Here is a 17,724-nt window from a genome sequence, read left to right as displayed (position 1 = left end):
TTGATGATGGCCATTCTGACTGGTGTGAGGTGATACCTCATTGTAGTTTTGATTTGCATTTCTCTAATGATTAGTGATGTTGAGCATCCTTTCATGTGTTTGTTGGCAATCTGTATATCTTCTTTGGAGAAATGTCTGTTTAGGTCTTCTGCCCATTTTTGGATTGGGCTGTTTGTTTTGTTGCTATTGAGCTGCATGAGCTGCTTATAAATTTTGGAGATTAATCCTTTGTCAGTTGCTTCATTTGCAAATATTTTCTCCCATTCTGAGAGTTGTCTTTTCATCTTGTTTATGGTTTCCTTTGCTGTGCAAAAGCTTTTAAGTTTCATTAGGTCCCATTTGTTTATTTTTGTTTTTATTTCCATTTCTCTAGGAGATGGATCAAAAAAGATCCTGCTGTGATTTATGTCATAGAGTGTACTGCCTATGTTTTCCTCTAAGAGTTTTATAGTGTCTGGCCCTACATTTAGGTCTTTAATCCATTTTGAGTTTACTTTTGTGTATGGTGTTAGGGAGTGTTCTAATTTCATTCTTTTACATGTAGCTGTCCAGTTTTCCCAGCACCACTTATTGAAGAGGCTGTCATTTTTCCATTGTATATTCTTGCCTCCTTTATCAAAGATAAGGTGACCATATGTGCATGGGTTATGTCTGTGCTATCTATCCTGTTCCATTGATCTATATTTCTGTTTTAGTGCCAGTACCACACTGTCTTGATCACTGTAGCTTTGTAGTATAGTCTGAAGTCAGGGAGTCTGTTTACTCCAGCTCCGTTTTTTTCCCTCAAGACTGCTTTGGCTATTCGGGGTCTTTTGTGTCTCCATACAAACTTTAAGATTTTTTGTTCTAGTTCCATAAAAAATGCCATTGGTAATTTGATAGGGATTGCATTGAATCTGTAGATTGCTTTGGGTACTATAGTCATTTTCACAATATTGATTCTTCCAGTCCAAGAACATGGTATATCTCTCCATCTGTTGGTATCATCTTTAATTTCTTCCATCAGTGTCTTATAGTTTTCTGCATACAGGTCTTTTGTCTCCTTAGGTAAGTTTATTCCTAGGTATTTTATTCTTTTTGTTGCAATGGTAAATGGGAGTGTTTCCTTAATTTCTCTTTCTGATTTTTCATCATTAGTGTATAGGAATGCAAGAGATTTCTGTGCATTAATTTTGTATCCTGCAACTTTACCAAATTCATTGATTAGCTCTAGTAGTTTTCTGGTAGCCTCTTTAGGATTCTCTATGTATAGTATCATGTCATCTGCAAACAGTGACAGTTTTACTTTTTCTTTTCCAATTTGTATTCCTTTTATTTCTTTTTCTTCTCTGATTGCTGTGGCTACGACTTCCAAAACTATGTTGAATAATAGTGGTGAGATTGGACATCCCTGTCTTGTTCCTGATCTTAGAGGAAATGCTTCCAGTTGTTCACCATTGAAAATGATGTTTGCTGTGGGTTTGTCATATATGGCCTTTATTATGTTGAGGTAGGTTCCCTCTATGCCCACTTTCTGGAGAGTTTTTATCATAAATGGGTGTTGAATTTTGTCAAAAGCTTTTTCTGCATCCATTGAGTTGATCTTATGGATTTTCTTCTTCAATTTGTTAATATAGTGTATCACATTGATTGATTTGCATATATTAAAGAATCCTTGCATCCCTGGGATATATCCCACTTGATTATGGTGTATGATCCTTTTAATGTGTTGTTGGATTCTGTTTGCTAGTATTTTGTTGAGGATTTTTGCATCTACATTCATCAGTGATATTGGTCTGTAATTTTCTTTTTTTGTAGTATCTTTGTCTGGTTTTGGTATCAGGGTGATGGTGGCCTCATAGAATGGGTTTGGGAGTGTTCCTTCCTCCGCAATTTTTTGGAAGAGTTTGAGAAGGATGGGTGTTAGCTCTTCTCTAAATATTTATTGAATTCACCTGTGAAGCCATCTGGTCCTGGACTTTTGTTTGTTGGAAGATTTTTAATCACAGTTTCAATTTCATTGCTTGTGATTGGTCTGTTCATGTTTTCTATTTCTTCCTGGTTCAGTCTTGGAAGGTTATACCTTTCTAAGAATTTGTCCATTTCTTCCAGGTTGTCCATTTTATTGGCATAGAGTTGCTTGTAGTAGTCTCAGGATGCTTTGTATTTTCGTGATGTCTGTTGTAACTTCTCCTTTTTCACTTCTAATTTTATTGATTTGAGTCCTCTCCCTCTTTTTCTTGATGAGTCTGGCTAATGGTTTATCTTCTAAGAATAAAATTCTTCTTCTAAGAATTTTGCTTATCTTCTCAAAGAACCAGCTTTTAGTTTTATCGATCTTTGCTATTGTTTTCTTTGTTTCTATTTCATTTATTTCCGCTCTGATCTTTATGATTTCTTTCCTTCTGCTAATGTTGGGTTTTGTTTGTTCTCCTTACTCTAGGTGTAAGGTTAGATCATTTATTCGAGATTTTTCTTGTTTCTTGATGTAGGCTTGTATAGCTATAAACTTCCCTCTTAGAACTGCTTTTGCTGCATCCCATAGGTTTTGGATTGTCGTGCTTTCATTGTCATTTGTCTCTAGGTATTTTTTGATTTCCTCTTTAATTTATTCAGTGATCTCTTGGTTATTTAGTAACATAGTGTTTAGCCTCCATGTGTTTGTGTTTTTTACTTTTTTTCCCCTGTAATTCATTTCTAATCTCATAGCATTGTGGTCAGAAAAGATGCTTGATATGATTTCAATTTTCTTAAATTTACTGAGGCTTGATTTGTGACCCAAGATGTGATCTATCCTGGAGAATGTTCCGTGCACACTTGAGAAGAAAGTTTAATCTGCTGTTTTTAGATGGAATGTCCTATAAATATCAATTAAATCTATCTGGTCTATTGTGTCATTTAAAGCTTCTGTTTCCTTATTTATTTTCATTTTGGATGATCTGTCCATTGGTGTAAGTGAGGTGTTAAAGTCCCCCACTATTATTGTGTTACTGTCGATTTCTTCTTTTACAGCTGCTAGCAGTTGCCTTATGTATTGAGGTGCTCCTATGTTGGGTGCATATTTATTTATAATTGTTATATCTTCTTCTTGGATTGATCCCTTGATCATTATGTAGTATCCTTCCTTGTCTCTTGTAACATCCTTTATTTTAAAGTCTATTTTATCTGATATGAGTATAGCTACTCCAGCTTTCTTTTGATTTCCATTTGCATGGAATATCTTTTTCCATCCCCTCACTTTCAGTCTGTATGTGACCCTAGGTCTGAAGTGGGTCTCTTGTAGACAGCATATATATGGGTCTTGTTTTTGTATCCATTCAGCAGGCCTGTGTCTTTTGGTTGGAGCATTTAATCCGTTCACATTTAAGGTAATTATTGATATGTATGTTCCTAAGACCATTTTCTTAATTGTTTTGGGTTTGTTTTGGTAGGTCCTTTTCTTCTCTTGTGTTTCCCACTTAGAGAAGTTCCTTTAGCATTTGTTGTAGAGCTGGTTTGGTGGTGCTGAATTCTCTTAGCTTTTGCTTGTCTGTAAAGCTTTTGATTTCTCCTTCGAATCTGAATCAGATTCTTGCCGGGAAGAGTAATCTTGGTTGTAGGTTCTTCCCTTTCATCACTTTAAGTATATCATGCCACTCCCTTCTGGCCTGTAGAGTTTCTGCTGAGAAATCGGCTGTTAACCTTATGGGAGTTCCCTTGTATGTTATTTGTCATTTTTCCCTTGCTGCTTTCAATAAGTTTTTTTTGTCTTTAATTGTTGCCAATTTGATTACTATGTGTCTCGGCGTGTTTCTCCTTGGGTTTATCCTGTATGGGACTCACTGCACTTCCTCAACTTGGCTGGCTATTTCCTTTCCCATGTTAGGGAAGTTTTCGACTATAATCTCTTCAAATATTTTCTCTGGTCCTTTCTCTCTCTCTTCTCCTCTGGGACCCCTATAATGCAAATGTTGTTGCATTTAATGTTGTCCCAGAGGTCTCTTAGGCTGTCTTCATTTCTTTTCATTGTTTTTTCTTTATTCTGTTCTGCAGCAGTGAATTCCACCATTCTGTCTTCCAGATCACTTATTTGTTCTTCTGCCTCAGTTATTCTGCTATTGATTCCTTCTAGTGTAGTTTTCATTTCAGTTATTGTATTGTTCATCTCTGTTTGTTTGTTCTTTCATTCTTCTAGGTCTTTGTTAAGCATTTCTTGCATCTTCTCCATCTTTGCCTCCATTGTTTTTCCAAGGTCCTGGATCATCTTCACTATCATTATTCTGAATTCTTTTTCTGGAAGGTTGCCTATCTCCACTTCATTTGGTTGTTTTTCTGGGGTTTTATCTTGTTCCTTCATATGGTACATAGCCTTCTGCCTTTTCATCTTGTCTATCTTTCTGTGAATGTGGTTTTTGTTTCACAGGCTGCAGGACTGTAGTTCTTCTTGCTTCTGCTGTCTGTCCTCTGGTGGATGAGGCTATCTAAGAGGCTTGTTGCAACCAAAACATTTCTAATGAATATATCTGATGTTCTCTCAGACTGCTCTCTTTTATTTTATGGTCTAATTCGTGAAAGAATTGGATATATTTACTGCTTCCAATTCTCATTTTCTACTCATTCCCTCACCCACTCTTGAAAGTCACCAAGAATCTTCCAACACTTAGTTTAAATAGCCATTTCTCAATCCTGCTATTCCTTGATTACACAAGTGTCATTAACTAATCAGCTTCTATATCCTGGAAACTTCCTCCTTTTTTCGCTTCTATTGCTGATTCATCCCCAAATTCTCCTCTGGCTTCTTTGTCTCCTGCTGTTCTCAAATATAAGTGTTTCCCAAGGCTCTGTCTTTTTTCCATTCTACCTCTCTCCCTTAGTAATTTCACCCCCACTTCTAGTTCTAGCTGTAAATACCTTTAACTTAAACAATAGCCCTCCTCACCCCCAAGTTCATGCCAAAGCTCTGTTCTCTTTTCCAAATAGATCCTTGCTCCATGTATGTCATTCCCTTATTTAAAAGTTGATACCCCTCCCCCTCCATTGCCTTCAGAATCAAGACTAGACCCTTGTATTCAAGTCTGACTTTAAAATTTCTCCCTAATTTTGATCCAGTCTACCTTTCCAAGCCCATTTTTGTTTGACTCAGATCTTAACTTCATGTAGTTTTCTCATATTCTTCCAAGCACTTGGAGTTGTTCATGTCTGATTTGAAACCCCAGGGCCTAGGAGAATCCCCCGTCAATAGAAAATACTTATTTTGTGTTTGAATAATGAGGGAGTGAACAAATGAATGAATGAGCAAACAAGTGAAGCCTGCTGTCTTTCCCCAGCATCCCCCCACCAGCTTTGCCTCCCCTTCTGATTTTGTCCTCATATTCATCTGACTCAGAGGAAGTTTCTGTCCAGCTCAGAATAGCTTACTGGTTTCATTCTTTCTGCAGAAGATATTGCTTAATGGCTCAAAGGTTGTTCTCTGTTTTATGAAACAAAACTTTGTGTTCTCAGTTGATTATGTGTCTAGGCTCTCGAGCAAATCCATAGCTATGCTTTTGAGATAAGGCTTGGCCCTGCTTAGTCTCAGTTCTCTCTGGAGGTGTAAGAGCCCTCACTTGTAGGTGGAGAGACCTCCTGTAATCAAGTATTTCTTAACTCGTGTCTACAGGGTATGGATCCTTTTGAATTAATGGAACAAAATGCCTATATTCTAGGGATCACTAAGGATCTCAAATTTGAATTTTATGCCAACTAGCTAATGGAAAAAAAATCAACTGAATTGATGACAGTGTCCATTAAACTGATCTACCTCCCTGTAGTCTAATTCCAGAGTCATCCAGCAAGCCTCTAACTATGACATGGATATCCATGTCCCAAGAAGTTTTCTTAAGAATGGAATCTTTCATTGAATAGCGTTAACTTAGCATGGCAGTTATAGAGTTATTTTTTTTAAAAAAAAAAGACAACTTGAGATTATTTATGTCATAATATCAAATGAGTCTACTTCTAAATTTCATTTGTAGTTATATGTAATCATATCTCCAGAAGGATTCATACCTGAATCAATTTAGATATCATTTGAAAACCTGTGGAAAAGATTTGTAATGGTCGTTCCATTTGACAGAGAATATCAATCTACAGTGCAAAAGACAAAGGCACAAAAAAGGAGGTGGGAGAGGTAATAAAGACACAGTATTACAAATCTTTTACCTCTTTGGACTCCACCCCCAGCATTGGGTAACTGAGCAGCCCCATAGGGCTTCTGCAAGGTCCCCATTTCTAACCATTACATCCAGAACTGCAGGCAAACTATGAGACCTCTGAAATTCCCCTCAGGCTCTACCTGTTAGTGGTCTACACTGGAAAATCATTGGAACCAGAGGAAGTTTGGGGTGGCCAGGCAAAAAGACTAGTCGCTGTGAATTTCCCTCCTCTCTCAATAGAATTAACTATGAAGGCTGCCAGTGACGTTCACTGTTTTCCTGGGGATAGAGAAAAATTAAATATACTTCTTTGAGACCACGTCTATAAATGTGCTCCTCTCTTTCTTCTGGGATGGCACAACTGCAAATTGGCTTATTGAAGCAGTTAAATACTATTTATCTAGTATTAAAAAAACCCTAGAATCTAGCTTCTGTGGAGTAATGTTATAAGAAATGTCTTTACATTTATGGTAAAACATCTGGCAACAAGCCACTGTCCATTAATGCCTTTTAAAATGTACACTGTATAAAAAGCCTTATGATAATTCCTTATAGGACATAGAGTTAGGAGAATGTTTGCCTCCCTTGAAAATATGATCAGCTTCCTCTCATTAGGTCAGAAGACTTAGGGAATCCCTTGGGTTTCTGTTTCCATCGCTGCCAAAAATCTCAGGATTACCTCCTCTACTCAAATACAATAGCCCCCCTTACCTGCAGTTTCCTGGCATTTCCTAACTGCCATCTCCACACTGGATCATCCTTTAATGGTTCTGTTATTTTATCTTGGCCTTGAGTCTAGCTCATTTCAAATATTCGCAAAATGCATAGACTATAAACAAAATAAAACATTAAAAACCTAAAACAAATGAAGCTACATAATCATGACCTAGGGTCATGGTGGATGATGGGCCTTCCCTGGTGCTGGAAGTTTTCATGCAGAGGTTAGATGAACATCTGGCTGGGATGCACTATAAACAACAGCTATAATTATTTCACAGTTTTAGGGCAAAGGACAGCCAAAACAAATTCTAGGTAATAAATAAGGTGGGTTTGTTCCTTCCTGCTGTATTCCTTAGTGTTTTCATCTAGGACATCACAGCATGTTCCAGTAAGATTCATTGTGGTTAAAAAAAGAAAACAAAAGAAAAAGAAAACAAAATGTGCATTCCTGTGGTGTCTGTCAGATGGGGAATCCAAAACCTTGGCTGATTTTTGTAACCAGAATAATACACTGTATTCTATTATGAGTAGTTCATAAATTTGGTTTATAGACCCTCTTAAAATCTGTAGACCCTCTTAAAATCCAGTGGAGACTATAAACTCTCTCTCGCTCCAGAAAAATATATGTATGCACCTAAACTGAAATGTGCATGTAATGCCTAGGGTATTCAATGAGCCTCTGAAGCCCATCAATAGATCCCCTATGTGCATTACATTGCTTCTAGCTAAAGTCGGTATAAGGCTATGGAGTAGAGGAAAGGAAGACTAAAAAAGATTTAGCAAGTCTTGGCCAACTGCTTAAATATGGGCCAACTCTCAAAAGTTGCCTCCCTCTTTTCATTTTTTGATATGAGAGTAAGATGGTTTCCTAAAGCAGTTAGGAAAGATGGGAGTGATGGGATATGAGTACATAGATGCTAATAAATGAGTTATTCACAAATGAATAATTCAGAAGAACTGAGCTCTCATATAGAGTGAGAAGAAGCTCTTGCCCTTATGTGTGTGAATCGCAGGGCTCCAGCTGAGGTCATGGAAGTCATTTCCAGCAAGCACCCTCCTTGAAGTTGGTACAGAGGTAAAAACAATCCAAAGTAGGTGGCACCATCAAGTGCTAGAAAGAGGATAGGCTTGGAAGCAGGGGTCCCATATGCAGTGTCTTCAAGGGCCAGGCAGGGACAATAGGTGACACAGTAGGAAGTGAGGAGGATGGTGGTCCCTGGAGAATCACCCTCCCAAATGCTCATTGTTCAAGTTCGTAAAAAACAGTGTTTGACACACACACACACACACACACACACACACACACACCCGCAAAAGAGTGTCTGCGGCTGGCTTTTGCCATCTCTGGAGTCAGATGATTGTAGGTTGAATTCCAGGTCTGTTTCTTATTAGTGGGGGACCTTGGGAATGTGTCTTAACCACCTTAAGGCTCAGTTTCATTCTTTGTGAAATAGAGACAGTATCATGTGTCTTTGAACTATTGTCATAAAAATTTGTGGTAATATAAATAAAGTGCCCAGCACTAGTCTTTGTACATACTATAAAATGTAGCTATTATTAGAGCCCCAGGATCTAACTGTGCACCTATCTTCCTGAAAATGTATGGGTAAATAGAAGTTTAGAAATGAAGGTTACCAGAGACCTCTAAAGCTCTTTTGAGTAACTACAGTATGCATTTAAGCTAAGTTATCTTAGCATTCAGGAGTTACCTACCAATGTTATTCAACCTTAATGGATTGTTTTAGTTACAGAGGGCTTCTGCATGAGGAGGAAAAGAAAAGAATTCTCATATAGTCTTCAGGGCTCTGAGGGGTGCAGATCCCTAAAAGGGGTTACATATCAGCCCCATAAGCAGCTGATACATTATCAGAGATTAATTGACTGGAGGAGGCAAGAACTAAGTAACATGAAGGGAAAATCAGAGAAGTACAGCAACTATTTATCATCACTTAGCAACCTTTAGCACCATTGCTAAAGATGCAGCTCTCAGCTTTAGCAACGTAAAGGCAGTAATTACTTGTGTACCTCTTTTCTCCAGGGCAGGGATTTGGGTGAGGCAAGTGAGGCAAGATATTGCAGGTGTAGGGTGGAAACCTGTCTTTATTTGAATTTTTGATGTTTCGTTTATCGTGGGTTTTTTGCATTAAATTTTAATACTTTTAAAAATATTTATTAAGATATTATTTCTCTTAATTACTAAGTTTTTGGCATCCCTTAAATTTTCCACCCTAGTCCCAGCCCTGTTCTTCTCTGAATTTTAAATTGTTGAAGTACAGGAGTGTTTCATTCAGTGATTCACAGAAGGATTAACAAGACTCAACAGCATGTTATATTCATAGCTAAGATTTATTACAGCAATAAACACAGAGTTAAAGCAGCAGGGAAAAAAGAAGGGTGTTGTTGGAGTCTAGAAAGGTCCAGCACAGAATTCTGGTGTTCTTCCTTGTCCAAGGATACTTAGGAGAGTGTTCTCCCTAGCAGTGAACTTCAGGGACATGTGTGGAATGTCTCTGACTAGGGATGCCTTTTTGATTCTCTGGGTCTGAGTTTTTTATGTGGGGACTGGTCACATAGACATATCTTGCTAAGCAACCATTGCTGCACAACCAGCCATGACAGTGGAAACTCAGGACCCCAACAATAAAACTAGGTGCACATCATCATTATTGACATTTATGCAAAACAACTTGACAAGCCACCAATGGCATAGTCCATTGCTCCAGATATATATAACAAAATCATCCATCACTAACACGAGGAACACTTGGAGGACCACATTACCCAGGGGTTGGTGAAGGATCAATCATGGTTCTCTTGGAGACATGCCAGGAGTAAGCAACCAGACCTGCTACATTAACTTTTTTCTCACATGGATTCATGTGGAAAATCAAAATGTCACCTTTATTAAAAGTAGCAGTAGTGCTAAATTGTGGTAATTGAAGAACATGGCTTGGATCCATGTCAAAAGATTTCTCACTAGTCCCTTGTAGCCTGGACCTTGAGATGACCCCCGCTACGATAGAATCTGGGGCTGCAGAGGACAAACTTCCCCGCCCAGGTGGAGGAGATACTGCTGCTTTTCATAACTATTTAGCCCCCAAAAGGGAGGACAGAGGGTGATAGCTTTTCAGAGCTATCTTTAGAAAGCAGATGTTAGGCTCACTTCAAATGTGCTTTCCAGAAGAACAGACCTATATCTTGAGCAAACACTCCCAAAAAGGGAGAGGAGGATAGGCATGAGCTCATACCTTTGTCTAGGCTCAGCTGATAAGCTCGCCTTTGAACTTGGGGAGAAGTTAAGGGATATAGGAAACAGGTATATTTTCCCAATAATGGACAGTTGAGCAGATGGTCTAATGGAAACATGAGAACAAGAGTATATGCCATTGAAAGGAATGGCTCCAAAAGTATTTTCATCCCGAAGAACAAAATTCCATCCCACACTTCCAGTAACGGCAGGATGACATCTAACCTGGCCAGAGTCCAAAATCACTCGTTCTATTCTCAGTGTAGCTCGAGATGAATTCCCACAACATTAGACTCATGCCTCTTATTCCCTTCAACAGAAAGCCACATCGTCCCGAGTGACTAACTCTCAGGCAGCTTCAGTTGATGGCATAGAATAAAGGTTGGCAAACTATGGCCCCGGGGCCAAATCTGACCCTCAGTTTTACTGGGACACAGACATGCCCATTTGTTTAACTAATTACCTGCAGCTGCCTTCGCACTACAATAGCTGATTTTGTTGCAGCAAGGGGGACCTCTTCCAGGGCCCGAGAGTGGGCTCTTGTCTAACACTCAGAAATGAATTGTCTGAGGAGACACACATGCTGACAGAGCAAGAGACTTTATTGGGAAGGGGAGCCCGGGTGGAGAGCAGCAGGGTAAGGGAACCCAGGAGAACTGCTCTGCCACGTGGCTCACAGTCTCAGGCTTTATGGTAATGGGGTTAGTTTCCGGGTTGTCTCTGGCCAATCATTCTGACTCAGGGTCCTTCCTGGTGATGTGCATATCGCTCAGCCAAGATGGATTCCAGCGAGGAGGATTCTGGAAGGTTGGTAGCACATACGGACTGGCGTCTCCTCTCTCCTTTCGACCTTTCCCGAATTCTTCCAGTTGGTGGTAGCTTGTTAGTTCCACGTTCCTTACCAGGACGTCCTGTTGTAAGATAACTCATGCAAGTGGTTACCGTCGTGCCTGGCCAGGACGGGCGGTTTTGGTCAGTGGTTCCCCTAACAACTTGGGTAGCCTTTTTTTTTTTTTTTTATATAAAAGGAAGTTTATGGCTGCATTATCATTATAAAAAATGGACTATATTTTTAATATTATTATATAATTTATGGACTTATATAGAAAAAATTTAGATTTACGTAAAAGTTGCAGATAGTACAGAGAGTTGATTTGAGTAGCTTTGACAGAAACAATATGGCCTGCAAAGCCTATAGTGGGTATTATCCGGCCCCTTACAAAAATGTTTGTCAACTCCTAACATAGAAGAAAAAAGCACTTTAGTCATTATTTATGCTACCAGTGTGCTAAGAAACAGATGCATAGGCAGTTTCTAAATCTGCTACAGGAAAATGAAAGTGAATTAGTATGTTACTGAAATCTCACAACTGGAACAAGTTGAGAAAAAGGCCAGCATAGATTAGGGAAAAGTGAGTGAACAGATTGCTTTATATGCTCTTTTCTTGAATGCAAGTACATACAAATTCAAGCTGTTTGAAACAGACTATTTCGAAGGGACTGTGTCATCTTGGTTGGATTTTGCTCAACTCCAAAAACCTTAACTGACCTCCTTGCATTTGCAGAGTCTGCCCTGGGTGTTGTGAAAGTCAAAGAGGAGGTGTACAAATACCTGCAATGTGATGCAGATGGTTCTAGGGAAGGGACAGGTGTGGGAGGAGTCAGAGAAGGAAGCCAAGATAGGAACAAACGGTGATTAAACTGTCCACCTCTCAACAGAAGGCTGAGGGACTTTTAAACGTTCTCTTGTTGGACATATCCTTTTCATCTTATTCATCAGTTTTAATGTCTTAATAAACCCTTCCTAAAGAAAAAGAACATCATACTATTTCAAATTATAAACTTGTACATACAAATACTTCCACAGCCATCCTCCAAGAAGTATCTTGTGTGGGTTGGTTGTTGGGCTTTTTGGTTCGTGTTGTGATTGTTGCTGTTGCTTGGAGAATTTTGTTGCTGTCGTTGTTGTTTTTAACTCACTACAGAGGTCTGAACATTGTTGAGCTTTCATACAGCTGGTCCAAATATAACTTCAGTGTTGACTCAACTAAATTGCATGTCAACTGGCCAATGCATTTTATAGTTATCCTATGAGGACATCACTAGCCAGACTCCTTAATTTATGTTCTCAGAAGTCACTGTCTCTCCAGCCCCTTTGCATTTTCCCAGCGGCAGGAATAAACTCTTTGTAGGTGATTGAATGTCTTTGGCATACAGAACTGCCTCTGGTTGCACCTGGCTGGTGGGTAATGAGAGGATGGGGTTCACTTTATTATTCTGTTCTTGTGTATGTTTGAAAATGTCCATAATAAAACTTCAGGGTTTTTTTTTTTTTAACTGATTGTTGGCTATAGTTGGTTCTCTAATGCAGGAATAGCCACTCCATATCCCCCTGGTCTTTGCAAACTGGAGCTTGTAATTTTCATTAGCAGTCATTGCTAGGGTGGCAGCCATCCATGAAAAATGAAGGCATTGAGAAGAACAAGGTAAACACTGTTTCCTAATGCTTCAGAGTGGAGCATGCCCTTGAGAGGTACAGCCAAACATTCAGGTTAAAATGAGAAAATATTTTGAGCAGAAATGATATGTTAATGGCCTTGCATATATATCCTTTCAAAAGAAAGTTACTTATAAAATAAGCTCTTATCAGTAAGCTGCTCCTCATTTATTAACTACTTTTATGAAACTCCTGTATGCAAAGGCCCATGCTAGACAGGGAGACACAAATGTAAAATTTGTCTTTGGCAAATTGGGCAAAGAAAGAATAAAATAGATAACACCTAATCCCCGAAACTTAACACAGAGTCTTGGACCCGGACCTCAATGACCAGAAATCAGCTTAGTTCAACTCATTTCAGGCCTAACACCATTAATAGAGCACCTACTCTGGGTAAGGTTCTGGGCTAGATACTAAAACTAGGGGCAGGAAAATAAAGTACGGTCCCCATCCTTGATCCAGTGGGGAAGACAGATAACAAAATCAACTCTTTAATCGTGGAATGCACTAGAATAGTGGATACTATGAGATGACAGAGAAAGACTTCAGGGAAGTCTTCATGAGTTAAATCTTAAAGGATGCTTAAGATTAGCAAGTGATTTAAAGCTGGGAAGAAGCAGAGAGTTAAAAAATGTCACAGGTACGGGTCAGGAATTATTTGATAATCATACACCAATAGTATAAAATTGTAAAATTATCACTAGAATGTGAGCTCTGTGAGGGGCTTTTGTCTTTTTTGTTCACCATATGTCTGGCTCATGGTAGGCACTCACTAAGTATTTATTAAATGAATAAATAAATCCAACTATAAAGTGTTGCTAGAGTCCAGAGTTTACGGTAGAGAGTGACAGTGGAGCTAGAAAGGACAAGGTCGAGGAATTCTGGTAAAAAGCTTGGATTTTATGATGATGGAGAAACACTCAAGAATTTCACAAAGAAAGCATGATGGGATGTGTGTTTTTGAGCTTCAAGGGGGAGAAGAGACCTCAGGGGCATAGACCGGAGAAAGAGAAACAAATTGTAAGCTGTTGCTAAAACCCAGGGGGAAGTTGATGGGGTAAAATCCATGGAATTCAGAGACAAATTTAATGTCACCTAAAGCCACCTGAATGCCTACCATGAAAAAGACTGGCAATACCAAGTGCTGTCAAGCATGTGGAACAACCAGAACCCTCATCCCCTGCTGGTGGAGTGTACATTGATGCAATCACTTCGAAAAACTGTTGGGTATCTCCTACTAAAGCTGAACTCAGTAATCCCCCTTTCAGGTAGACAGCAGAACCCAACAAGAATGGGTGCTCATTTGCCCCCAGAGATGTCCCCACAAAGTTGTGGAAAAGGATGTTCCTAGCAGCACTCTTGGTCATAGCCCAAATGGATAAACTGTGTTATAGTCGTACAATAGAATACTAAAAAACAACACTGAAAAATGAATGTCTGGCCATTACACAGATAAATCTCAGAAACATCACGTTGAGTGAAAGAAGCCAGACACAGAAGAATACACACAACATACTGTAGAATTCCATTTATAAAAGTTCAAAAACAGACCAAGCTCATTTATGGTGAAAAATCCAGCATAGTGTTTGGCTTTGGGCACAGGGTAATGATTGGGAGAGAGGAACTAAAGCTATATCTGCATCTCGATCTGGACATGGTTACACAAGTGGGCTGTCTTTCGTAATAACTCCCCAAACTGTATGCTGACATGTGTGCAATGTTCTGAATATATATGAATGTTCTAAGTGACCTCGGTTTCCTGGCTCAGGTACGAGGGTGGGTGATGGTGCCCTGTACTAGGCTCCGTGTATCTAGAAGGAACAGGAGTCACATTCAACAGTAGCCAAGGCTCTTAGTGCACTTGTGGCTTCTGGCTGCCCATGTCACAGCACAGGCATGCCACATCCCCATGGTCATGGAAATCACCCCTCCCTGGAAATCTCCCTTCAGGCCTGTGCCTTCCTATTTCTAATACACTTATAGATTGTGCCACTCCTCCATGCAGGGCAGTGTCCTCCAAGAAGAGATGCCCATCTTTAGGGGCCCCCAAACTCTCTTTGGCTCCACACTGCTTTTTGGCAGTGGGGGAGATCCTAAGATAAGGAGTCATAATCAGATCCACTAGAGTTATTGCCATAAGAATGACAAAAATATCATCTTCTAGACCACTGGGGGTGTGGGGGACTGTCTGGGATTACATGGCGATGGTCGTGGGGAACAGACACACCTTGGGAACTCCTCATCCCTTCTTTGCCAGTGCCTTTCTTCTGCTCAGCTAGTACGTGTGCCCTTCACTGGAGTCAAGCCACTCCTGAAGCAGAGGGGTAGAGGATAGAGACTCAGGAGGAATCTTGGACAGAGGGCACAAGGAAGGATAAGCGGGAGCCACTGCAAACATAGTACCTTTCCAGCTCCCATGGAGAAAAACTAACTGAGACTGGGGTGAACCCCAAGCCTCTCCCACCCTGCATTCCACCCCAGCATTGGTTAGAGACAAGGGACAGAGTTCCTTTCCAACCAGACTGAGCTGTCTAGAAAGTCCTAATACCCCCCAAGTGAAAAAAGTATGCCCAAGCTCCCAACCTCCAGCCTCACGGAGGATGCCAAGTCTTCCTTTGCCTCACCTTGGTCAGGAGTTTCCTGGCAATGGGTTCAGTACTTTGGTCAGTTGGCTAAGCTTAGCATCCTTTTCCTGTCCCCAGCCAAGTCTGGTCATTCAGGTGGCCAAGCCCTGCCTATGTTATTGCCAGGACTTTTTGTCTTGGTACCTGCTCTAGTCTGAGAGGAGTATGAAACTCCCTTCATGCCCCAGAGGCACCATCCAGCTGCCACTGACTCTTAAGAAAGAGCCTTTTGCAGATCCTTTCTGACACCTTCCTCCCCTGGTGGCCAAGGCCAAGAGAACTATTTATAGAGGAGATGGCTGCAAACGAGACAACCCAGATAAATCATGAAATTCTGCACCCACACTTAGGTAACCCTATTCTCAAGAATCGAAAGGGCAATTTGCTGTTATAGAAGTGGATCCCTGAGCGAGCCGGTAAGTGAAATGGGATCAAGACAGAGGCACAAGAGTGGGGTTTACTTTCAAGGAAAAGAATGAACCATGATGCCCACAGGCACCATGCTGCTGTAAAGGTAAGCAGAATCATTAGATGTGGGCGTAGTTTCTTCTCTGCTGCACACTGAGCACTGAAGTTAGTTCTAGACTTTTCTAACCCCTGTCCCCAAAGTCCTAACACCATTTCTGGCTGCAGAAACCTCCCTCACTGGAAACTCAAGTCTTCACCCAATCTCAGCCTCATTTTACCCACACTCTTCCTTCTCTCCAGCCACCTCATACAACTGGTACTAAACTGATCATGAATAGTTAAGGGTCTCTAACTTCCATATTTCATCAAACATAAGCTGCGCATTGACAGATGCACCATTATTTTATCTCCTACTGAAAAGTGTTCCAAATAAAATATACCATCCCCTGTGAAATGCATCCTGATTCAGAGATGTGAGAATTTGAAAAGAAAATGTGCTTCTATGAATCAATTAATTAAACTACTATTACCTGGGCTAAAGTCAGGGCATGGGAAATCACAAGCCATTTGATTTCAGGGGATCATGTATATGAATTAACAAGCCCTCAAGATCAGTGTATAAATGCTCTGAGAAGTTTCAATGATTGGGTTTCCTCATTTCCAACAATGTGATATGTTTTAGATCTTAGTTTAGAGGAACATCGTGGAGAATTATATAAATCTGGCAAAATATTAACAAACAATTTTGAAAAGGTACCAAATAATTAAAACATCAGAAATTTAATGTGTTTAATATGTGTTTAAAGTATCTTGCAGATGATGGAAATGAGTAGAGGATAAGTTTATAAACAGGAACAAAATTCCTCAAAGCTTCATCTTTGCCATATTTGAACCAATAAATATTTCACCTTTGTGTATCTGTGAACAGATTTTTGAACTTTGTGGAACTGATGCTAAAAAACTGGAAGAAAAGATTCGAGAACTAATGTAAGCTGATCTCCAAGACAAAATACACTTGCAACGTTTTAAAAGGCCACCGTGAATGTGTTTGTGTTTTTATTTCCAGCAAACATTGTGGTGTTCTAGTGATCTCTCTCCTAATGCTTTACAGGTGGTATTCCATATTGCAATCTCACTGCAAAAATTGTTGGAACTCTTGTGCCATCAGAGATTGTGTCATTTGCATTCTCTCACTTGGCCTTTCCACTTACTCTGAGCACATTCCTTAGGCAGCGTCCTTCACAGCAGAGGCCCTGCACAAGCTAAGTAATACCAGCTCAATGAGAAAGTTTTCCAGAGATTGTGGAAGATGGGATCCATCGCAGCAATCAAGAAACAAATAAATGTCTTATTGGCCTGGTGCACTCCAAATACATAGAGCCATCTTCCCAATTGAGTCATTGTTTGTAGTACAAAATTCTTCTCCAGTGTATCACCTTGTATTAGAAATGTGTCATTGGATAAAAGCACATATAAATAGCTATGCTTACATATATAAAAACTTATTACATGCTAGGCAATATGCCAAGCCTGTAGCCAAAATTCGACCTCTGTACACTGATACTGAATGGAATTTTGGAGACAGTTTTGGATGAAGTAGAAAAGAATTGCTTTACTGCTTTGCTGGGCCAAGGGGGCCACAGTGGGCTAATGCCCTCAAAACTGTGTGTCCTGACCTGGAAGGGGTAGTGAGGAGTTTTATAGTAAATGGTTCAAAGAGGAGGGCGCGATCAGCTCATGGACATTCTTCTGACTGGTTGGTGGTGAGGTAACTGGGAGCCAGTATCATCAACCTTCTGATTCCAACTGCTCTGGGGTCTACATGCTTGTGGGCAGCATACAGTAAACTTCTTCCACCTGGTGGCGGTTTCAGTACTGTAAGTCCCTTACATACGAACCTTCAAGTTGTGAACTCTCAAAGATGCAAACATGAGTTCGCATGTCCAATCACGTAAGTTAGTTCACGTGTCTGGCGTACATTGTCACGTGCGTGCATCCTCTACAAGTGGTTGTGCTTTTGTGTACTTTACAGTACTGTATAGAGTACAGTAGTACAGTATCTTTATTTCAAGCCCAG

At 40.0% G+C, this 17,724-nt stretch overlaps 1 protein-coding gene across 1 annotated transcript in view; it reads left to right on the top strand.

Moving 5' to 3' along the window:
- Window positions 1-17,155, top strand: part of LOC309632799 (thioredoxin domain-containing protein 8-like) — a 28,984-nt gene extending 11,829 nt beyond the window's left edge. Inside the window, exons 4-5 of the mRNA XM_082400637.1 lie at window positions 15,634-15,655; window positions 16,481-17,155. Of these exons, the coding sequence (XP_082256763.1) occupies window positions 15,634-15,655; window positions 16,481-16,638 (180 nt within the window). The 3' untranslated portion in view covers window positions 16,639-17,155. The remainder of the gene's footprint in view (window positions 1-15,633; window positions 15,656-16,480) is intronic.
- Window positions 17,156-17,724: the final 569 nt, after the last annotated feature.

The sequence above is a fragment of the Balaenoptera borealis genome, assembly GCF_965194805.1.
Source record: "Balaenoptera borealis genome assembly, chromosome: 8".
Lineage (NCBI taxonomy): Eukaryota > Metazoa > Chordata > Mammalia > Artiodactyla > Balaenopteridae > Balaenoptera > Balaenoptera borealis.
Note: the sequence above shows the minus strand (reverse complement) of the source record. Positions and strands in the feature narration are given on the sequence as shown.